Source organism: Mesoplodon densirostris, chromosome 2 (genome assembly GCF_025265405.1).
Source record: "Mesoplodon densirostris isolate mMesDen1 chromosome 2, mMesDen1 primary haplotype, whole genome shotgun sequence".
NCBI classification, from domain to species: domain Eukaryota; kingdom Metazoa; phylum Chordata; class Mammalia; order Artiodactyla; family Ziphiidae; genus Mesoplodon; species Mesoplodon densirostris.
Window position 1 is genome coordinate 60818850 of NC_082662.1, and position 24837 is coordinate 60843686.

Below are 24837 nucleotides of genomic sequence, written 5' to 3' on the forward strand. Positions count from 1 at the left end.
GCAGTTGCTAAGTAAATATCTTTTAAATGAATACGTGATTGCCTTATACTTCTTTCATATCTTTATATTCTAGTAGATTCATGAAGATAAGAATGCAAAAGATATTTATTGAAAAAATGAATGACTGAAGCAGTTAGGGTAAATGTTTAAGGCAAACCAAAGTCTTATAATATATATTCATATTTTAAAACCACATATATATATAAATAGATAAAAAGTAGCAAAAGAATATATGAGTGCAATATTTAGCAGTTGAAAATTAATTCACTGAATTTTCAAATATTCTTCACATTCTTACACTTAGAAACAAAAGTAATCCTAAACAACTAGTTCTTTAAGCTAACATCCATAAGCACATGCAGATAAGTTGTTTTTTGTTTTTTTTTTAAATTACAGCTTAATCTTGAAGAGCAAATGTCATTTTTCAAAATTCAAGTAAATGAAACATTAGCACACATCATGATAGCTTTTCCAGATAGTTGTATAAAAAACAAAAGATTATTTCTGATTAAAATATTTGGTATCACCTATTGTCACTTGCTCTCCATTGAGATTCACTAGTTTCTCAGCAGTTTCACATTGATAAAAACTATTTTGGCACTTCCCTACATAATGTTTTATTTAGAAAAACCTTATTGATAAATAGACTTCCTTTTTAGTAGCTGAATTCTTAGATATGGCTTCACTTACCAAAGTTCCACAAGTATTACATAATTTTCAATTCAATTAGTATCTTAAACTACGAAACTTTGGTTTTCTTAAAATTAGCATTGGTTGCTTGATTGTAGGTTTGTCACCAAAAAGTGCTGCTTCACTTTCAGAGGTTGGAAATCTTTTCTGATATATCAAGGGATATTCCTTCTGAAACTTAAAAATGAGGTGAGGAATTAGAGGGTATTTAACATTATTATCTGAGCTGAAGCCACTGGTCAACATTTTATAAAGATTCAGTGCCTTTCTCAAAGATGTATTACAGAGATCAGCATCCTTTCACTTTATCCTTGCTTCTCCCTCCACTTTCTCACACATGAAAGGTACCCTGTAATATTTCTTAGATTCCAGTTAGCATTAACATCTAGGATTCTCTTCTGCTGTTAATTCTCCTAAATTCCAGATGTTCTTCCTTCTCATTGGTAAAGTCTATGAAGGTCACAAGGATCTAGTTAGTATATTTCATACTTCTTTGAGTGTCTCAGACCAGGAATTGGACTTGCCAGAATCATGTGGCTACAGGGTTTTGATGTAGAGCTAAAAATTCTAAATGATGAGTCACTAAAAGTTACATATTATAGTCCTAAGTTTATAATTATTTTCCCAGGGTAATGCATGTTTTAAATATAAAACACTGGAAGTAAAGGAGAGTATCTGTTATTATGGTTATTATGAAAATTTCAGGACAGAGTAAAACCAGGCAGGTAGTTATACATAGCCTACATATATGATATTTAAAATTCAAAATATTAAAATGAGAAATTAGATTCTAAATGTCATTAAATAACCATCAGCAATAGCATATTAGAAAATATTTATGATTGAAACTTGTTCATTCTCTTACCTGTTTTAGTTTTTTCCTTTTCTCCTTTATAGGCAAACTCTTATTTTTAATAATATTCTCTAAAAGTTCTGCAACTGCAGCTTGAGAGGTAGAAACTTTTTGTTCATCAAACTCCTGAGCACTAATTTGTTTACAGTATGAATACGTTGGCAAAGGAGCAATCACTCCATCTCCAGGATTTTTAATCTGTAATGAACAAAATGATACATACAGTCAAATCTATTCTGGTCATGTTCCTATTTGGTAAAGGGTTCTTCTGATGGGTTTTAATACCTATTATTTTGCCACAAAACATTCAACACTTTAAGAAAACTGTATTATGCAGTAGAGTAGCAATAAGTCAGTAGGGTCTCAATCCCAGCCCTACAACCTACAAGCTTTATAACCATCATCAAGTTATTTAAACTGGTCTTGGTCTGTCTCCTCATCTGTAAAATGTGAATGTACATGAGATAATGTACATAAAATGCTTAGCACACAAGTATTAAATAAAGGTAGCTAACATCATTAGAACCAATAGCCATGGATTTTATTCTTTTAACTACAAAACACTAACGAAGTGATATTTTAATTCATCCTAAAACATTAACGTTTTGAAATGGTAATAAAGTGTTCATCTACTATTTTTGAGATGTAAGAGCATGGGCAGGGCCCATAACATCTGTAGACAAGGTGATTAGGAACCAAGATGGCGGAGTAGAAGGACGTGCTCTCACTCCCTCTTGAAAGAACACCAGAATCACAACCAGCTGCTGGACAATCATCGACGGGAAGACACTGGAACTCACCAAAAAAGATACCTCACATCCAGAGAAAAAGGAGAAGCTACAATGAGAAGGTAGGAGTGGTGCAATCACAGTAAAAACAAATCCCATAACTGCTGGGTGGGTGACTCACAGACTGGAGAACACTTATCCCACAGAAGTCTACCCACTGGAGTGAAGGTTCTGAGCCCCACGTCAGGTTCCCAACCTGGGGGTCTGGCAATGGGAGGAGGAATTCCTAGAGAATCAGACTCTGAAGGCTAGTGGGATTTGATTGCAGAACTTTGACAGGACTGGAGGAAACAGAGACTCCACTCTTGGATGGCACACACAAAGTAGTGTGCACATTGGGACCCAGGGGAAGGAGCAGTGAATCCAGGGGAGACTGAACCAGACCTAACTGCTAGTGTTGTAGGGTCTCCTGCAGAGGTGGGTGGTGGCTGTGCCTCACCCTGGGGACAAGAACATTGGCAGCAGAAGTTCTGGGAAGTACTCCTTGGCGTGAGCCCTCCCAGAGTCCGCCATTAGCCCCACCAAAGAGCCCAGGTAGGCTCCAGTGTTGGGTCTCCTCAGGCCAAACAACCAACAGGGAGGGAACCCAGCCCCACCCATCAGCAGTCAAGCGGATTAAACTTTTACTGAGCCCTGCCCACCAGAGCAACAGTCAGCTCTACCCACCACCAGTCCCCCCCATTAGGAAGCTTGCACAAGCCTCTTAGATAGCCTCATCCACCAGAGGGTAGACAGCAGAAGCAAGAAGAACTACAGTCTTGCAGCCTGTGGAACAAAAACCACATTCACAGAAAGACAGACAAGATGAAAAGGCAGAGGGCTATGTACCAGATGAAGGAACAAGATAAACTGCAGAAAAACAACTAAATGAGGTGGAGTTAGGCAAACTTCCAGAAAATAATTCAGAATAATGGTAGTGAAGATGATCCAGGACCTCAGAAAAAGAATGGAGGAAAAAATGGAGAAGATGCAAGAAATGTTTAAAAAAGACCTAGAAGAATTAAAGAACAAACAGAGAGAGATGAACAACACAATAACTGAAATGAAAACCACCCTAGAAGGAATCAATAGCAGAATAACTGAGAAAGAAGAATGGATAAGTGACCTGGAAGAAAAAATGGTGGAATTCACTGCTGAGGAACAGAATAAAGAAAAAAGAATGAAAAGATAATGAAGACAGACTAAGAGACCTCTGGGACAACATTAAACGCAACAACATTCACATTATAGGGGCCCCAGAAGGAGAAGAGAGAGAGAAGGGACCGGAGAAAATACTTGAAGAGATCATAGTCAAAAACTTCCCTAACATGGGAAAGGAAAAAGCCACCCAAGTCCAGGAAGCACAGAGAGTCCCATACAGGATAAACCCAAGGAGAAACATGCAGAGACACACAGTAATCAAACTGGCAAAAATTAAAGACAAAGAAAAATTACTGAAAGCAGCAAGGGAAAACTGACAAATAACATACAAGGGAACTCCCATAAAGTTAACAGCTGATTTCTCAGGAGAAACTCTACAAGCCAGAAGGGAGTGGCATGATATACTTAAAGTGATGAAAGGGAAGAGCCTACAACCAAGATTACTCTACGTGGCAATGATCTCATTCAGATTTGATGGAGAAATCAAAAGCTTTACAGACAAGCAAAAGCTAAGAGAATTCAGCACCACCAAACCAGCTGTACAACAAATGGTAAAGGAATTTCTCTAAGTAGGAAACACAAGAGAAGAAAAGGGCCTACAAAAACAAACCCAAGACAATTAAGAAAATGGGCATAGGAACATACATATCAATAATTACCTTAAACGTGAATGGATTAAAAGCTCCAACCAAAAGATACAGGCTTGCTGAATGGATACAAAAACAAGACCCATCTATATGCTGTATACAAGAGACCCACTTCAGACCTAGGGACACATTCAGACTGAAAGTGAGGGGATGGAAAAAGATATTCCATGCCAATGGAAATCAAAGGAAACCTGGAGTAGCAATAATCATATCAGATAAAATAAACTTTAAAATAAAGAATGTTACAAGAGACAAGGAAGGACATTACATAATGATCAAGGGATCAATCCAAGAAGAAGATATAACAATTATAAATATATATGCACCCAACAGAGGAGCACCTTAATACATAATGCAACTGCTAACAGCTATAAAACAGGAAATTGACAGTAACACAATAATAGTGGGGGACATAAACAACCCATTTACACCAATGGACAGATCATCCAAAATGAAAACAGGGCTTCCCTGGTGGCACAGTGGTTGAGAGTCCGCCTGCCGATGCAGGGGACATGGGTTCGTGCCCCGGTCCGGGAAGATCCCACATGCTGCAGAGTGGCTGGGCCTGTTAGCGATGGCCGCTGAGACTGTGCGTCCGGAGCCTGTGCTCCCACAACGGGAGAGGCCACAACAGTGAGAGGTCCGCGTACCACAAAAAAAAAAGAAAACAAATAAGGAAACACAAGTTTAAATGACACAATAGACCAGATAGATTTAATTGATATTTATAGGACATTCCATCCAGAAACAGCAGATTACACTTTCTTCTCAAGTGCACATGGAACATTCTCTAGGATAGATCACATCTTGGATCACAAATCAGGCCACAGTAAATTTAAGAAAACTGAAATCATATTAAGCATCTTTTCTGACCACAACACTATGAGATTACAAATGAATTATAGGGAAAAAAATGTAAAAAACACAAACACATGGAGGCTAAACACTACATTACTAAATAACCGAGAGATCACTGAAGAAATCAAAGAGGAAATCAAAAAATACCTAGAGACAAATGACAATGAAAACATGACGATCCAAAATGTATGGGATGCAGCAAAAGTAGTTCTGAGAGGGAAGTTTATAGCTATACAAGCCTACCTCAAGAAACAAGAAAAATCTCAAATAAACAATCTAACCTTACACCTGAAGGAACTAGGGAAAGAAGAACAAACAAAAGCCAAAGTTAGCAGAAGGAAAGAAATCATAAATATCAGAGCAGAAATAATTGAAATAGAAACAAAGAAAACAATAGCAAGGATCAATAAAACTAAAAGCTGGTTCTTTGAGAAGATAAACAAAATTGATAAACCATTAGCCAGACTCATCAAGAAAAAGAGAGGACTCAAATCAATAAAATTAGAAATGAAAAAGGAGAAGTTACAATGGACACCGCAGAAGTAAAAAGCATCCTAGGAGACTACTACAAGCAACTCTATGCCAATAAAATGGACAACCTGGAAGAAACAGACAAATTCTTAGAAAGGTATAACCTTCCAAGACTGAAACAGGAAGAAATAGAAAATATGAACAGACCAATCACAAGTAATGAAATTGAAACTGTGATTAAATATCTTCCAACAGGGCTTCCCTGGTGGCGCAGTGGTTAGGAGTCCGCCTGCCAGTGCAGGGGACGCGGGTTCGAGCCCTGGCCTGGGAAGATCCCACATGCCGCGGAGCAACTAAGCCTGTGCGCTACAACTGCTGAACCTGCGCTCTAGAGCCTGCGAGCCACAGCTACTGAAGTCCGCGCGCCTAGAGCCCGTGCTCTGCAACCAGAGAAGCCACCACGCTGAGAAGCCGCGCACCGCAACGAAGAGTAGCTGCTGCTCACCGCAACTAGAGAAAGCCTGCGCGCAGCAACTAAGACCCAGAGCAGCCATAAATAAATAAATAAATAAATATATTAAAAAAAAAAATCTTCCAACAAACAAAAGTCTAGGACCAAATGGCTTCACAGGTGAATTCTATCAAACATTTAGAGAAGAGCTAACACCCATCCTTCTCAAACCCTTACAAAAAATTTCGGAGGAAGGAACACTCCCAAACTCATTCTATGAGGCCACCATCACCCGGAGACCAAAATGAGACAAAAATACTACAAAAAAAGAAAATTATAGACCAATATCACTGATGAATATAGCTGCAAAAATCCTCAACAAAATACTAGCAAACAGAATCCAACAACACATTAAAAGGATCATACACCATGATCAAGTGGGATTTATCCCAGGGATGCAAGGATTCTTCAATATACACAAATCAATCAATGTGATACACCATATTAACAAATTGAAGAATAAAAACCATATGATCATCTCAATAGATGCAGAAAAAGCTTTTGACAAAATTCAACATGTATTTATGATAAAAATTCTCCAGAAAGTGGGCATACAGGGAACCTACCTCAACATAATAAAACCCATACACGACAAACTCACAGAAAACATCATTCGCAATGAAATGAAATGAAAGCATTTCCTCTAAGATCAGGAAAAAGACAAAGATGTCCACTATCGCCACTATTATTCAACATAGTTTTGGAAGTTCTAGCCACGGCAATCAGAGAAGAAAAAGAAATAAAAGGAATACAGATTGGAAAAGAAGAAGTAAAACTGTCACTGTTTGCAGATGACATGATACTATACATAGAAAATCCTAAGGATGCCACCAGAAAACTACTAGAGCTAATCAATGGATTTGGTAAAGTTGCAGGATACAAAATTAACGCACAGAAATCTCTTGCATTCCTATACAGTAATGATGAAAAATCTGAAAGAGAAATTAAGGAAACACTTCCATTTACGACTGCAACAAAAAGAATAAAATACCTAGGAATAAACCTACCCAGGGAGACAAAAGACCTGTATGCAGAAAACTATAAGATACTGATGAAAGAAATTAAAGATGATACCAACAGATGGAGAGATATAGCATGTTATTGGATTGGAAGAATCAATATTGTGAAAATGACTATATCACCCAAAGCAATCTACAGATTCAATGCAATCCCTATCAAATTACCAATGGTATTTTTCACAGAACTAGAACAAAAAATCTTAAAATTTGTTTGGAGACACAAAAGACCATGAATAGCCAAAGCAGTCTTGAGGGAAAAAAACAGAGCTGGAGGAATCAGACTCCCTGACTTCAGTCTATACTGCAAAGCTACAGTAATCAAGACAATATGGTACTGGCACAAAAACAGAAACATAGATCAGTGGAACAAGGTAGAAAGCCCAGAGATAAACTCATGCACATATGGTCAACTAATCTATGACAAAGGAGGCAAGGACATGCAATGGAGAAAAGACAGTCTCTTCAATAAGGGGTGCTGGGAAAACTGGACAGCTACATGTAAAAGAATGCAATGAGAATACTCCCTAATACCATACACAAAAATAAAGTCAAAATGAATTAGAGACCTAAATGTAAGACTGGACACTATAAAACTCTTAGAGGAAAACATAGGAAGAACACTCTTTGACATAAATCACAGCAAGGTCTTTTTTGATCCACCTCCTAGAGTAATGAAAATAAAAAAAATAAACAAATGGGACCTAATGAAACTTCAAAGCTTTTGCACAGCAAAGGAAACCATAAATAGGACGAAAAGACAACCCTCAGAATGGGTGAAAATATTTGCAAACGAATCAACAAACAAAGGATTAATCTCCAAAGTATGTAAAGAGCTCATGCAGCTCAATATTAAAAAAAACAAACAACCCAGTCCAAAAATGGGTAGAAGACCTAAATAGACATTTCTCCAAAGAAGAGATACAGATGGCCAAGAAGCACATGAAAAGCTGCTCAACATCACTAATTATTAGAGAAATGCAAATCAAAACTACAGTGAGGTATCACCTCACAACATTTAGAATGGGCATCATCAGAAAATCTACAAAGAACAAGTGCTGGAGAAGGTGTGGAGAAAAGGGAACCCTCTTGCACTGTTGGTGGGAATGTAAATTGATACAGCCACTATGGAGAACAGTATGGAGGTTCCTTAAAAAATTAAAAATTGAATTACCATATGATCCAGCAATCCCACTACTGGGCATATACCCAGAGAAAACCATAATTCAAAAAGAGACATGCACCCCAATGTTCACTGCAGCAGTATTTATAATAACCAGGTCATGGAAGCAACGTAAATGCCCATCGACAGATGAATGGATAAAGAAGATGTGGTACATATATAAAATGGAACATTAGTCAGCCATAAAAAGGAATGGAACTGGGCCATTTGTAGAGATGTGGATGGATCTAGAGAGTGTCATACAGAGTGAAGTATGTCAGAAAGAGAAAAACAAATATCGTATGTTAGCACATGTATGTGGAACCTAGAAAAATGGTACAGATGAACCAGTTTTCAGGGCAGAAATTGAGACACGGATGTAGAGGACAAATGTATGGACACAATGGGGGGAAAGTGGTGGGGGAGTGGGAGTGGTGGTGTGATGAATTGGGCGATTGGGATTGATATGTATACACTGATGTGTATAAAATTGATGACCAATTAGGACCTGCTCTAGGAAAAAAAAAATCTGTAGACAAGAGAAAGAATTGTAGGGGATAGTTATAATTACAGTAAGTCATGGCAATATTAGAGTAGTATGTATAGGAAGAAACATGAATATATTTGTTGGGCAGCCAAGGACTGAATATAGCAGACATCTGTTGTTTTTGGCTGCTTAGATTCCTTCTCTCCTTATAAAAGTTCCTTCCCATTCTACTCCAACTATCCTTACCTTTCGTGAAGAACAGATTCTTCTCTAATCTATGTAGAGCCACTCAGATAATGGGCCCTCTCTTCAACCCACTCACCCCCAACCACCTAAAGAATGTGCATTTAATCTAGATTTAGCCACTCTGAGTCCATACCATTAACTTTTCAAATTGGAGGTGAGGAATGGTTTTTTTTCCCTTTGGATTGCAAATATAAGTCTATGACTCAAGAGCTTTAATCAGCCATATCCAATCATGTGAAGGAGCCGTTTTTCAAATATGGGACAGAAATGGAAATAAGTGATGAAGGGATAGAAACAATCCTATTGCTATTTGAATCTCTATATTCTGTCTACATTCCTGACTTTTGGAGGTTATTTATGTGAGCTGATAAAGTCTCCCTTTCTGATTAGGCTAGTTTGAGATGAGTTTGCCACTTGCAACTGACTAATGCAGAGAATTTTAAGACTTAGAATACATACATGGCCCTTTCTTAAGTAGTCAAGATGTTTCTCCACTGCAGTCTGTAGGTAAGAGGGTACTTGGAGAATTTCCTGTTGATGGTCCATCAAGAAAGAAACTAATCGTGCAGCAAGAAGCTCATCAAGATCTACTTCTTCAGCACAGCGTAACACACACCGAGAAAAAGTATGTATCATCTAGAAACATTAAAAGATGTGAATTTAAAAACTTAAGGTTTTATAGAAATTAGAATACCAGTTATTTCTAGGTAGTATTATGCTAAAGGATTGAGATAAAGTGATAAGCAGACTTCAGCTTACAGAATGAGGACAATAACTTATTACACTAGAAAGAATAAAATGCCAAATTTTTTATAGTACTTATTAAGTATTTCCTTAATATAAATTCCAAATGATTACAGAAGGCTTAGCTTTTTCTTCAGTTTTGTCTCAATTTTATCACTAAACACCATAGGTTCCATTAATACCATATAAATATGGTGCTTAAAGACTGTTAGAGAACAGTGACTTATTAAATTAACCCCATAAAAGCACAGACTAGGAGAATGTATAAACACAAGTGGTTACAAGGTTGGCACCATTTATCTTTTGAAACTGGAAAACAGTTTTTAATGCTATTCTATTAGTCTTTAAAAACAATTAACACATTGTATTTTTCAATTCCATCACGACAATCTTCAAATCCTGGGGTAAATTTTGTGTTTCAAAACTAATTTACTCTCATTCATGTCCATATAACCCACCAAATATAAGAGACACACATGTACACACGCAGACATAAACACTCACACACCTCATTCTAAAATAATTTGAATATCAGAATTGTATTTTAAATATTTTGCACATAATAGATGGTAAGCATATTTATTGAATTGAAATATTTTTGGTCTTATTCCTACATGCCTGCAGGTTTTCCTATCTTCTTCCAATGCTCAGTCCTCAGCTTTTATTCTTTTTTTTCTCAGCTTTGTTGAACTCATTTACTCCCATAGCCTCAACTACCACTTTTCCAAAAAATATACTTTCTGCCCTAATATTTCTTCACCAGGTTCATGTTTCCAACATTGTCTGTAGGATAAATTTCACTTGGATGTTCTATAACCTCAATCTCAAAAAGTGTAAAACCAAAATTACCTCCTTCCTACTCATATCTCTCTAAATATCTTTTCCTACAAACTTCCCTATGCTTTTTAATGATGCCACAATGACTTAAGAATAATTCTTCCTCTTTACATTAGGTATGTCATTTTATTAAAAAACTGTCCTTAATAAGTGGAAGAACGGAGCTTAGCTACAGATTCCTTGCTACAAGAACATTCTGTAAATTGAAGCTGCGCTCTGAGGAAGTGGCAGCTCTTTATAGACAGAGAGAGAGAGAGAGAGAGAGAGAGAGAGAGAAAGGAAGAGAGAGATAAAGAGAGGGAGGGAAAGAGATATTAGAGATACTATTTCAAGAGTTCATTTCCAGTCAATATCTGCATATAAATGCCTCTTTTCCCTCATCTTCATATGGAGCCTAAGACTGCTTCACAGTACCTCTCCCAACTTCCTGCCCACAATGACAAGCTATCCTAATTCACATAACACATCAAATACAACTTTCCCACTACTACAATATCTGAAACACTTTGACTTACTACACATGAATTTCCCATTAATTCTTTATTTCACAAGGTTATAGTGCCCTTCGGCTTTCAACAGTGCCTACATCTCCTCTTCCTTCCCCACCAAACAGAATTGGCACAAGGCAATATAATATGGTCTGACAGTTAACCACTATGAAGTGATATAGTGTGAGTGAATAGGCAAAGTCCTTAGGTAAAGATCAAGATGTGAAAGTATAAAAGACTGGGCACGAAGGATTAATGCACCAGTATTCTGCTGCTAGGAAAGGTTAGACTTTCAAGAGCCTTTTTTTAAACTCAAGAATCTAGGATTTCAAGACCATGACATCACTTGAGTAGTATGCTTAGATGGTTTGGTCTTCTTTCTTTCTTTCTTTTTTCGGGGCGGGGGGCGCAGTTTATGAACTGGACTTATTCTTTCCTTAAGAAATCAACTTACCAGTGATCTTGTACCCATTGCATCATGAAGTTGGGGCATATCAACATTTTGACTCATTCGCGAAATCATGCGCATTAAAAGTTGAAGCCGTCTACGATTTGGTGGGGGAAGTAACAAACAACACAACTGTAGTGCATCGATGGCAACTCTCTCTAAATGAGGTTGTAGCAAACCTAGAAGGCAAATTACGCCCCAGAAAAAAATCATCAATGACACTAGCTGCTTTCATACTACCAGCATATAAACAAGGCAAAATAATATTTTAATATTTCGTTTCTTTTGACTATTCCCAGAAATTTCCACATTCTTCAAAAGCATGGTTAAGATACTCATTATTTTCTTCATAACCCATTGGATTATGAAGGATTGAAAATCCTTCACTTATTACAAATAAAGTGACTCAGAATAAGTGCAATTTAAGGGAAAGAAAAGGCGTGCTTTAGGTAAGTAGAATAAATCTTGGTTATGCCATGACAAGTCTTTTACAATATGAAACTTTCCTTCTGGAGGGAAAAAGTAAAGCAATTTCAGATAAGAAAAGCCAGGTAAGTGAAACAGGGTTAGTAAACACTAAAAGTTAACATTACATGCATTGAAAGCATCAACCTTACTTTGTGTGCCAGTCAACATAGAGGAAGCTGGAGGTAAAGAGTTTTCTGAAAGTTCTATTGTACTTTTGCAGAGTCTTTTATTGACTGTGGTACTAGACTCTCCGAGTTCACCTTCCATAGCTGTTTGCACATTTGTGCTGCCTTGTCCAAGATTTGGTTTCATGATAATTTCAGCCACTGGCATATTAATATAACTATTCCTTCTTGTACTACTTCTTAAAAGTAAACTCTGAGATCTACAAAGCTGTTTTGACTTGCACTTTCCATTACATAACTCCTCTTGGTCTTGAACGGTCAAAGTAGAGGTTCTTTTAAAACCAACACAGAGTGGCTTTTGAATACTTTCCTCTGAATGAAGATGCATTAGGGATTCCTGTTTGGTCTCAGACTCTAACAATTGTTTATTATTTTGTCCTTTTATGTTCAGAACAGATTGATGGAAGACACTGGAGACCTCTTTACTTGAACTCCCTGGTAAATCTACAATTCCTTCTAATGAATAACACCTTGGTTTGATGCTAGAGGATAGAACATGCATACTACTTAAGCCTATTAAATTATGACAACTTCCTCCCATTATGTCATTAACACTGGCTCTTCTGTTTTTTAAATTAACTAGCTGCATTTTCTTAGCATCGTTTTCTTGAAATCCTTGATCACTTATCTGCAGTCTCTCAGTAGTATCTGATTCTTCTTTGTTTTTGTCTTTATGAAGCAGACTGAGAAGAAGACACTCAGTTGATTTGAAGGAATTCAGACTGTTTAAGTGAAGGATTTTTGAAGACTGTGGATCATCTTGGATTTTATGTATCCCACTGGGTCTATCTGAAACTGTGACGTAGCCACAAACAACTACCAGGAAATGAAACAAAAATTAAGATGCAACTGTATGACAGTGGACAAAAATAAAACAAAAACAAGAGTAACGTTAAAAAAAACAAAGCATCACTATAGTACATATTGTTAGTATAGTACAAATAGCAGTTGCTTAATTCAGAAGCCACTTAAATAGGACACATGCAACATTCAGTTACAAAGTGCAAGACTCGAGGTTTTCCAACTTGTGATGAAAATAACTTTAAAATTTATTTCAACAATCTAATTAAATGGATTCAGTCAAATACGTGAAAAAATATCTACTTTCAGTCTACAAGTATTAGAAAATTCTTAATTATAAGACAACTGTAGTTTAATAAAACATATATATAGTTTTTGTTTCTGGTACCTGGTATAGAACTCCTAAAACCCATGGAATTTCCAGAGTGACAGGAGTCTTTTGTTATTCACAATGAGCCTATTAGAGCTAGCCTCAGTTTATGCTAATGAGGTGACTTAGGCTTAGCCCTTCTTGGAAGGTTGGAACTTTTAGCCTTACCTCAGACCTCCCTGGAGGGGGTGGTGGGGTAGTGGTGGTTGGTGGAGGTCAGACTTAGTCAACAATGAGCAATAATTCAATCAACCATGCCTATGTAATGAAACCTCAATTAAAACTCTGAAACAACAGTTATGGGAGCTTACCAGTTGGTGAATACATGGACACGCTTGGGGGGATGACATTCCTGGAGAGAACACAGAAGCTCTGCACAACACTTACCCCCATTCCTTGCCCTATATATCTCTTCCATTTGGCTGTTCCTGACTTGTATCCTTTATAATAAACTGGTAATCATTAAGTAAAGCACTTTCCAGAGTTCTGTGAGCGGTTACAGTGAATTATTAAACTTCAGGGGGTTGTGGGAACCCCTAACTTGGTAGTTAGCCAGGCAGAAATGTCAGTAAACCTGAGGACCTCATTTGCAGCTGGTGCATGAAGTGAGGGCAGCATTGTGGAACTGAGCCCTTGATCTCTGGGGTCTGAGCTAGCACTGGGTAGTTAGTATCAGAGCTGAAAGACTTTGTCCTCAACTTTTGGGGGTCTGGGTTAACTCTGGGTAGTAAGTGTCAGAAATGAACTGAATTGTAAGACATGTATTGGTGTAGAGAATTGGTGTTGGAATGGTATACCTGAATTACTGGGAAACAACATAGCAACAACCAGAGTATTCCTGAACTTTAAAATAATTTATAGCCTGCCACCTTCTTATTTACCTATACTTTTAGATCTTTTAAATTATGGGGGACTTGGAAACTAATAAAATAAATTTAAGTAATAAATAAAAATCTATACATACCCAAAATGTTCACAAACAATTCATAATATTCAAAGGTAAGTAGAGGTTCAGGGAGATCTAGAAAATAATCTGCAATTGTTCTGAATACATCTCGTTCAAATCCAACATAAGTTGGATTATTCATATCATTACTTCTTGGCCCTAAGTAGAGGCAAAAAATTAAAAAAAAAGGTGAAATATATTTCATTTTAAATATAATTTTTAAAGATACTTATAAAAAGCATAAAACATATACTTATTTCATGAAGGAGTTATGTTTAACAAATTGTCACAATTTAAAAATTTAAAGGGTTGTGCATATCTCATTCCTTCTCACCATGTTTTCATTAGAAATCACTGCAACTATTAGCATTTTGTTTAATTTTAATATTTATATGACTGAAAAATTGTATATAAAGCAAAATTTGAAATATATTTTAAAAGCATCCGGACAGTTTATTTTAATGGGATTTTATCACAATTCATTTTATAAAGCAAAGATTATTTGGATTTGCAAATAATTCTTTCAAATTGTGTTTTGTAAATTTACATTTTTGTGATTAAATTTTGCCTGACGTGAAGCATACCCTGAATGAGTTTAAATAATATCTTTACATCGCTGTTCCATTAGGTTAACATTATTGAAATAATCATGTCTACTCATTAGTATCTTCCTCAGAAATAAATTCTGATCTTATGTTACAGGTGAGGAAACTGAAGCTCAGAGCAACTTGCTCAAGGTAAAAGAGGTTTGGTGGCAAAGCTAAAATTAGAACTTAGAGCAGTATAAAGTGAGAGCAAGTCACAGGATCTTGAGGTTTAATAGGTTTAAAGTGTGGTCCATGGACTACTGAATCAGAATCATCCAGTGTACCTATTAAAAGTATATATAATCTCCTCTAAACAGTCCAGAATATATCAGAATTCCTATGGAGCTAGGAATTACTGATCTAGAAATGTTTGCTTCTGGTTCACTAATTAAGTAGTTTCCTAACACTGAGCTGGGCATCTTGCTATAAGAATCTTCTGAGACGTGATTTAAAAAAAAAAAAAAAAATCCTGACATACTGAATTGACTGAATCTGAATATTTGCTGAGTTTCTCTAGTGACTGTGATATGCACTCAGATTTGAGAGATACTATGTTATCTTTCAAGTTAACACACATACACACACTTAATAGCTTAAAGGCTAATAAGGATTTTATGTGGAACAAATAGACAATTTTTCTGAGGAGGATATAAGAAATATTCTTAATATGTAGAATAAAAAATTGGATAATCATTAAAAGTTTTCTAAGATAGAAAATACTTTACTGGAATTAAAAACACAGAATTTACAGTTAGAGAATCTAGGTTTGAATACATAGCTCCTTATGTATCAGAAATAAAGACCTTCTAAGCCTTAGCTTTCTCTTCTAGAAAAAAAATTATGAACAGTATACTGATCTTTGATTCCTGTATGTCACAAGATTACGGTGGGGGATTAAATAACAAACAAGTTAAGTAAAAGTTTTAATATTGCTTCTGGCTAGACATATTGTTGTTAAACTGGAATTTAGTAAGCTATATCTTGGTATCATTTATGTATAACGTGGACTGAGAAGAAAAAGAAACGAATCCCTAAAGATGGGGCATCAGAGAAATCCCTGGAAGTATGCTATCTGAGTTGCTAATCATGAGTCAAGGTATGAGAGAGAAGAACAGTTACGTAGCGAGAAGGTAGAAAGAGAATCTCAAAAATCTTTAGCTTCTGATCAAGATTTTTACCTTGATTTGATAAATTTTTTCTATAACTAATATTTACTTATTGCTATTTATCCTGTTATTTTGTCATATTGACACCCAGTGGACAACAAGGGAATATATACTTATCCTGAACATTACTAAAATACTAATTTTATAAAAACTAGAAAAATACTTTTGTAACAAAATTATTAAAATATAATTTAACTTTTGATGATTTAGAAGCATACACCTCTGCACATTTTAAAAACTGATTTTCGAGAGCAATTAGGGTTTTATACTTGAACTAGGGTCTTAAATTATAAAACTCACTGTGGAAAAAGCTTGAAGAATGAAATGCTAAAAAATGATCTGATTAGTGACAGACCATTTTTTTTCATAAACATAAAAGTCCCATTAATATACCCTATGGAGTAGAAGCATGTCATGAAACACCAAATGTTGAAGCCGTGTACAATGGCAAGGGGACTGAAGTGGGTTTTATAAGACTTCATTTCTGATTGAAACTTTCAACTTACAAGCTGCTTTACTTAGAAGTTGCTATTTGAACTCTCTGGACTCACTAAGGCAATTGATGTAGATTATACCTAAAAATCCTCTGAGATCCTCTAGCCTATGATTTGATGATTTATGAGAACTAAGTCATAAATGACAGGCTTGGATTATAGAATCACTATCTGCGTAGAAAAAGTTAAGGGCTCTATAACAAATTCCACATGCAAAGAAGTGTAATCAGTTCTACTAGATCTTCATTTAAACATCAACAGAAATAATATAATTTAATTTTATCAGGACTTTATAAATTATTAAAAATAATTCCTTGGTTCTTATTAAATATTATCAATATAATACACACACACACACAGTTTGTTTAACTTACAATTTGCTAGGCACTTCATGGCAGATAATACCCAGTGAGGAAGGTCATCTACACAAAAAATTAATAGTGTTCAATCATACAATTATGATGATAGTATATTTAAAACTTCACACTTATTATATTATATAATTATACATACATGTGTGTGTATATATATATATATATATATATACACACACATGTATGTGTACCAAGGATTAAAAATGATTACATATTTAATAAGACATAGGGCCAAGACAGTATTTTACAATACAAGTTTAAAAAGTTAGCTATGCTATTTGAATATTACTGACTTGAGTGAGACTTATGATTGAAACAAGCTATATTTGAATATTAAGGTACTTTCACAGTGAGGCTTGCTTAAAATCTTTCAATTGCCACTATATGAAACATGACACATAAGTGTAGCAGTTTTTTGACACAAACACAAAAACCACACATATATTTGACTTGAAAAGTTAATAGTTATAAAGAATAGAAAGCTTAGATGGAGAGCATATAATCAAGTTATTTTAGGTAATGAAAGATACAACTGGTCCAAAGCTATAAGCATACACAACATAGTTCTTAAGTTTTAACATTTACTTTTTTGCTCCTACAATTAAACCCTCAAAGTTCTTGCCCACAAAAAGAAACTCAAAGTAATGCATGTCAATTAATTCTACAGACAGCAACTGATTATAAAAAAATGAGCCAACATTTTCAGTAAATTTATTAATACATTTCCTATAAGCTTTCCAATACATCTGGCTTAAATTATTTCCCCGATTTTCCTATCTTATATCTGAAATCAATACATTATATAAACATATATATAACACAAAGCCAGTGTTCTTTAGAATACTGTTCTTGAGAGTTTTGACTTATTTTATAGAGTGTGACTTTTGTTTTGCATGTATGTCTTGACCCCTTTAAATTTGTATATAACTTCTCATGTAAGCTCCAGGAAGGCATGGACCATTTCTCTCTTGTTCATCACTAATCTTCAGCACAGTGCCTGGCACATTATAGGTCCTCAATAAAATGTGATTAATCAATAGTTTTAATTATGTTTGCATATCTTTTGGATGCTTAACCCTGTCATTAAAAAAAATCATTCAGGAATCCACCTTAAGAACTAAAATAAGTGTGAATAATATTCATTTAAAAATTAGTCCACTATGATTACTAAAGCGCCTCTGATAAAACAGTAGTCTCCCTGACGTTCTCTCAACTGAAGTATTCTACTTTCTACATTTTGGTCTCTCTTTATCCCCACAATAGCTGCAACCTTTGTTAGCATGTTTAAAATGATTCCAACTTCTTTTATTGATACCAACCTGATTTGTCTTGCAGTATAACTACTCCATGCTTACTTGTATTGGTCATGTTGTACATTATACATTGAGGAATTACTTGTTTGGGATTTATGACTTCTTCTAGGGATGACACACCTAAAATTGTTTGCAGGCTAAATAGGAGAAAGAATACAAACTTTTTTTCCTCCATAAAATAAGTGGAATAGAATACAAATATGAAAGAGTTTGAATGGAAAACAAACAAAGTTTTTGGAATATTTCTCTTAAATCAACCTCTAAGACTTATATTAGTATCTACTTTAAAGTATCTTAATAACCTTGCAGGATTCCAATATAGACCCCAAACTAGAGCTACAACTTTGAGTCAAAGAAAAAGCAAATTCTATTGAAAACATTCTACTTCTATTGTACCAGAACTATCGCAAGAATATTTATTAAGAAACACATATACAGGTTAAATTCTAAGCTTTGCAAATTATTCTGTTCTTCTTCAACTGCATATCTTGATGAAAATATCAAATTAACATTCTAAACACCTCAGGAACTTGGTTATAGCTTAGTTATAGCTTACTAGATCAGAATAACATATCTCCAAGCTTCTTCAACATCTTTCTGGCTTATTTCTCTATTATCAACGGAGTTCTCTTGATCTTCATTGATTATTTCACAGTTAATTTTCTCTGCATTTTCCTGAAAAAAGAATTACTTTGGTTTAATACGGTATGCTCACATTTTGGAGATAATGAACTGACACCATTTCTAATATTTAGTAATTCTATTAGCATCAGCCCATTGTGGAGCTGTAAGGTGTCACCTGAAGAAATAATGCAATATATGGTAATAGAGCTTTTGGTTTTGCAGCTGCCTCCACTACCCTCAAATTAATTTAAAACAAAACATGCTTAAATTATACAAATACTATTTCAAGTATGTCTCAAGTATGTCTCAATACCATTTTTATTATCGTTTTTATTATCCAAACAAATTTATGCATACATTTTTAAAATATAATATAGTTAAGAGATTACAAGTATTGGCTTCAAATATTAATCATTCACTTTTAATGATTCTATTATTAAGCATGCAGTAATTATATTTAAACTAGTAACTAGTAAAAAGGATGTTTTACCTGAGAGAAATGTAATCCATGCTTTTTAGGAGTTCTCCGAGATAAGTTTCGTAATTTAAAAATACTATCTTTATCTTTGGAAAAGTTCTCTATTCTGTTTTTTCTCAATTCTGGATGCCTTCGTGGAAGAGTTTTAAGTGGAGAATTTGCAGGAAATCTGGTTTAAGAATAATATGCAATTAAATAATGTGAGATCTATATAAATTAATTTTCCCATTTAACCTTTTAAAAAGTTTTAATAGTTTCCTGCTTTCTTTAGTAAACTGTATGTATTTTAACTTTATTCCTATATAAATCAGGGTTATTATTAGGATCAATTCTTTTGGAGAGGTATCACTTACATAATAAATGGTTCTAGAATGTTACATTTTCTAAATTTCTCTCATTAGTTATCTAATTTGTATATATTTTCTACCCTTTGTAATTGTAAAATTTCCAGAACTCTTACTCCTTTTGATTATAATGCTTTTCCTCCCTTCAATTCAATATAAAATATTTCAAAGATACAAAAAAGTACAGAAAATAATATAAAACAACATCCACATAGGTAACCATCAACCAATGCAACTATTAACATTTTACCAAGACTTCATTATCTTTTTTAAATTTTTTAAATTAAAATTTAAAAAAAATTATTATTTTTAAAATTTAATTAATTAATTAATTAATTAATGGCTACATTGGGTCTTTGTTGCTGCGTGTGGGCTTTCTCTAGTTGTGGCGAGCGGGGGCTACTCTTCGTTGGGGTGCCCAGCCTTCTCATTGCAGTGGCTTCTCTTGTTGTAGAGCATGGGTTCTAGGCATGTGGGCTTTAGTAGTTGCGGCGTGTGGGCTCAGTAGTTGTGGCTCACCGGCTCTAGAGTGCAAGCTCAGTAGTTGTGGCACATGGGCTTAGTTGCTCTGCGGCATGTGGGATCTTCTTGGACCAGGGCTCGAACCTGTGTCCCCTGCACTGGCAGGTGGATTCTTAACCACTGAACCACCGGGGAAGCCCCATTATCTTTTTTATAAATGAAAGAAATTCTTTGCTAATTCTATTTCTCTCTTCCTAAGGGAAATCATTAACCTATAGTTAGTGTATTTCCTTCTTGTTCATGTTTTCATACTTTAAATAAATATACATAAACAATATCTCTATGGTATCTTTTAACATACATCAAGTTTATGCATAAGTTTTTAGTCACCTCGGAAGTTTTTTTCTTATTACTCTGTCCTAAACATAGTTTCTTATATTCTTTCAGAAGAGTTTTATTTTCATATTTAGGCATTTAATTCATGTATAACTCACACCAAGTTTCTTTATATGTAAGGGTTTATATTCTCAGCACTTAATGGTCTTAATTTAAATTTAATTAAGCCCAGATAATCAGGTAAGGCAATTCTCCCCTCACTGTTCCTCAAAATTGACTTGGACTTTACATTATCAAATGAACTCTAAAATCTGCTTGTTAAATCCTACAAAAAATTATGTAGGGGTTTTGAATGAAGATGCACTGAATCTATACATCAATTTGGGAAGAAGTGACTTATTTATGACACTAAGTCTTCTCATTCATGAACAGAATATCCTTCTCCACTTATTACTTTAAGTACAATTTGATAATTTTCTCCAGTAAGTTCTTACACATTTTCGTTATACTTTATTTTTAACTACGTCATAGTTTTGTTACCACTATAAAAGCACTAGAGGTAGACAGACTAGTTGAAGAGTTATGCAGAATTCCAGGTAAGAGAGAATAGTAGTCTCACGAAAAGAACATTCATTAAGAGAAGTAGACAGATCAGAGAATACTGAGGCAGCACGATAGACATGGTTTGATAACTACATCATATTTAAAGGAGAGAAGGGAAAGAATGAGGGCAACTACAGTGAAGACTGTGCCATTCATTCAGATATGGATATAAGAGGTCAGAATTTAGGTTAAGAGATGTTAGTGATTTTCCATATACTATATTTGAAGTGCCTGTTTAATAGGCAAAAGTGGGCCTAAAGCTCAGGAGAGGTATTTGGGTTGGAGGTTTGAAAGTCATAAGAAAAGTAAGTGGAGACATGGTATGAGATTGCCCAGAGAGAGAGGTGAAGGGTAGACAAGCCTAGGACCTTGAGGACAGTAAAAGCTAAAGGATGAGCAGCAGCAAAGGAACTCAAAAGGTGACTGACGAGTAGTGGAGAGAGGAAAGATTTGTAGGGTGTTATACAAGATATTCATGTGCTTGTTATTGCAGTTTACTTGTATGACATAAGTCATCTTTGACACATAGGCAAAAATCAATTTCTACATTTCATTTGAAAAATACTAATTTTGTAGAGTAAAAAAACATGGGGGGCTTCCCTGGTGGCGCAGTGGTTGAGAGTCCACCTGCCGATGCAGGGGACGCGGGTTCGTGCCCTGGTCTGGGAAGATCCCACATGCCGTGGAGCGGCTGGGCCCGTGAGCCATGGTCGCTGAGCCTGCGCATCCGGAGCCTGTGCTCCGCAACAGGAGAGGCCACAACAGTGAGAGGCCCATGCACCGCAAAAACAAACAAACAAACAAACAAAAAAACCCCATGGGTATTAGAATCCAAAGACCTAATTTAAGGGATATATAATCAAGAACTCCGGGTACAAGAGAGAAAAATCAATTATGCTGGCCCAAGGGAGTCAGAAAGGCCCCACAAAGGCTACAATACAGCTGACATGAGAAGAAACGTGTTTACTAGCCTGATGAATGTGTACATGAACATATTTCAGACCAAGGGAATAAAATTTGTTGAAGCATGGTCTCAGGCTCTTCACCTGTAAGAAGGAGTTAATACCTTCCTTGCTGAGCTATTCTAGGGATTAAATAAAGAAAACATGTAACTCATAAAGTAGGGCTTCTGGTACATGATAAATTCTTAATAATCTCTTCAACCTGTAGTATATTTCTTTTGTTAGTTATTATATAAAGTTTGCTATTATTTATTTCATCACATGTGTTCTTAGATTATATAGATTACATATCACTTGAAGGTAAGGACCTGTGAGAACTTGTCTTGTAATTCTTAAATCTATGAAACTAAAGGTTGATAATGTTCTGTCCTTGACATGTTACAGAGATTTCAGAATATGTAAAAGTGACACTATCTCATTCTTTCCTCCCAACTCCTTATTTTATTATAAGTTTGAATTGTGCAGCAATAACCTTTAACTAACTTTAAGTTTTAAATGGTTTTAATTGGACTAAGAGCAGTAAGTTTTCTACAGAAAATATTACTTCCCCTGAAAAGCCTGCTGTTTTAGTAAAAGTATTAGAAGTGGAGTGAAACTTCATTGTTAAGTAATTCAGTTTTGCAGTTATTTCTTTGTTTAGTACCTGAATAGCTGACTGTTGTCATCAAGATTTTCTGATCCCCATTTGCCTTTGATATCTTCAATGACATGGTTCTTAAGAAATTTTCTCAGTAGCTGGATAGTCTGTTGCCTTGTAACTTCAGGACCAAAATTGCTATTATTTCTTAATAGGTCATAAAGCCAGTCTATTGCTTCTCCTGCTGTAAAACAATTGCCATATTTTTTAAAGTGTTGCCTGTGTTTCCTTAGAGGCATTCCTGCTCGAAAAGATGTGGTAACTTCATTCCACTGCAAATGGAAAGAAAAAAAATTTTTTTTAATTAGACAAAGAAAATTCTCTCATTCACATCTTATTAAATCATTAAAATTCATGAAGAAATCACTTGTCTTATTTGTGCTAAAGAAAATTTTACATCTCATACTGATTTCTTTTTATTAATTCTAGTGTTGTAATAATATTTTTATGTAATAGTTTTTGACTAAAAGCACTTCACTAGCTGGTTGGCTTATTTAGGAAACCTAGGAATAATGGAGAACTACAGTGAACCTGCCTTTAGTCCTCAACAGAGAAAGCATTTATTCCTGTTTCTTCCTGTTTCTTTAACCTCAACTAATATTAATAATATGATAGTAGCATTTGTGTCAGACACTATGCATTACACTCATTATTTCACTTTAATTCTCACAATTCTATGAATAGGTACTATTACTATCCCATTTTCAGATAAGGAATATGAAGCACAGAGATATTTAATAATTTGACCAAGGTCACACAGCTAAAACCCAGGCATTGGATTGACTCTAGAACCTGCACTCACAACTAACTATGCAGGCAAAACAAAACTCTTGGCAGGCAATAGTTTTACTGGTAAAATACCTTTAGTATTAAAGTATTAATATACCTTTAGTATATTTACTAGTGAAGATCCCAATAATTTACATAGAACAGATGCGGTAAATTAAGTTTTAAGTCTACTGTTTTTTAATGACGCTGTGATATATCTACATTTTCAAAAGATACTCACACTTTCCAAAGCTGTTTTCAAATTACCCTAACTTTTGGGTTCGTGGTAGGTCTAAGAGGAGTGGTATAGAATAAACATATAACTTTTTAATTAAAAAATCTTACATTAGAGGTTAAGAAATCTGATTTGTAACCCCAACTATGCTACTACTCGCTATGTTACCACTTATCTAGCCTATGTGGTCCCAACATCACAACGCAGAATTTAAGGGCTGAAAACACAATAACTGTATTCTTTTCTTTCCACATTTCCACATTTCATATATTATTCAAGAAACTTATATTGAGCTGCAATTTATCCAGAGAATAAGTTGTTTGTTATTCTACAGATCACAGCACACTTTCACATACAGTATGTCTACTCTGGGACATCTCTTAGCCTGGGCATGTATCATTAGCTCTAGTTTACCAAGGTGGAAACTGAAGCTCACAGAAGTGACTCTCCTAATGTCACATAACCAGTGGCACAGTATCCTCTTGGATTGATGATGCAAATACACAAGACACTCTATGCAAGTACAAATCCAGTGACTACCAACAGTGGTTCCTGATGGGTACTTAAAATATTCTTAGTTATGAAATAGCTGTTACTGAGTGGCATTCAGTCGGTACATCCTGCATTAAATTCTACAGGACCGGCAAAACGAAGCTGTCACAAACAATCGGGCTTGTCCCCAGTCTGACCCTACAAAGCACTGGAACTCAAAACTCTTCTCGAATCCTTATGCGGGTAGAAAATCAGGCGTGGGGAGCGGCTAAACTCAGAATATTCCAAGACATTCCAGGGGACGCCGACAGCACCAAGAACAGGGGTCGCTTCAGAAGCTGAGTCCGATGCGCCCACCCGGGGAGCCCGGAGCAAAGGAGGGGACAGGCGTGTCCTGCAAGGGGCCGCGATTCCCGTGAACTCCCCTCATTCTCCTCTTCAGCCACGCAAGAGGTTCTGGGAACTATCCCTCCGCCCGAGGGAAAGCTACAAACGTTCTCACGTAAAAGCGGCCATCATCCCGGCTGGCCAGTCTCGTTCATGCGCGGTCTTACCAGCCTGGTGGCCCGATAAGGCCCGGGAGGCACACCCTGATTCTCCATTCCGCCCACCAGGCCCGAAGGTCTGTCAGCGCCCGGTGCCCGGCATGGCGGTGGAAGGCGACACTCAGCCCCCGAGACGCCGGCGGCAGCGCAGTCCCACACAACCGTCGGCCCCGCCATCGATTTGAATACCTCAGAGGGCTGCGCTGATTGGCTGCGCCGTTGGGTCACGTGACGCGCCGCCCTGACTCCGCCGCCTTCGGC

At 35.9% G+C, this 24837-nt stretch overlaps 1 protein-coding gene across 2 annotated transcripts; it reads right to left on the reverse strand.

The window, feature by feature from the left end:
- Positions 1–243: 243 nt before the first annotated feature.
- DEPDC1 (DEP domain containing 1) lies at positions 244–24779 on the reverse strand. Of its 2 annotated transcripts, XM_060089949.1 has the most exons (12): positions 24586–24779; positions 22543–22808; positions 19205–19361; positions 18647–18765; positions 18097–18227; positions 16778–16825; positions 14175–14315; positions 12004–12855; positions 11393–11565; positions 9329–9505; positions 1556–1741; positions 244–867 (listed from the first exon to the last, which is right to left on the reverse strand). In XM_060089949.1, exons 1-12 carry the CDS (start codon positions 24751–24753, stop codon positions 727–729), a joined length of 2559 nt encoding a protein of 852 aa, XP_059945932.1. In that variant the 5' UTR covers positions 24754–24779; the 3' UTR covers positions 244–726. The 2 variants fall into 2 exon arrangements, with proteins under 2 accessions (XP_059945932.1, XP_059945934.1); XM_060089951.1 differs by lacking the exon at positions 12004–12855 and having other exon boundaries at positions 251–867; positions 24586–24778.
- Positions 24780–24837: the final 58 nt, after the last annotated feature.

What these genes read in the sequence shown, in the direction of transcription:
- DEPDC1 (XM_060089949.1), bottom strand. Translation starts at nt 24,753, where the DNA reads ATGGCGGGGCCGACGGTTGTGTGGGACTGCGCTGCCGCCGGCGTCTCG. An exon ending in CTTATCGGGCCACCAGGCTG is followed by an intron (nt 22,809 to 24,585) that starts GTAAGACCGCGC and finishes TTCCATTTGCAG; the next exon opens with TGGAATGAAGTTACCACATC. An exon ending in ATGGATTACATTTCTCTCAG is followed by an intron (nt 18,766 to 19,204) that starts GTAAAACATCCT and finishes TTCTTTTTTCAG; the next exon opens with GAAAATGCAGAGAAAATTAA.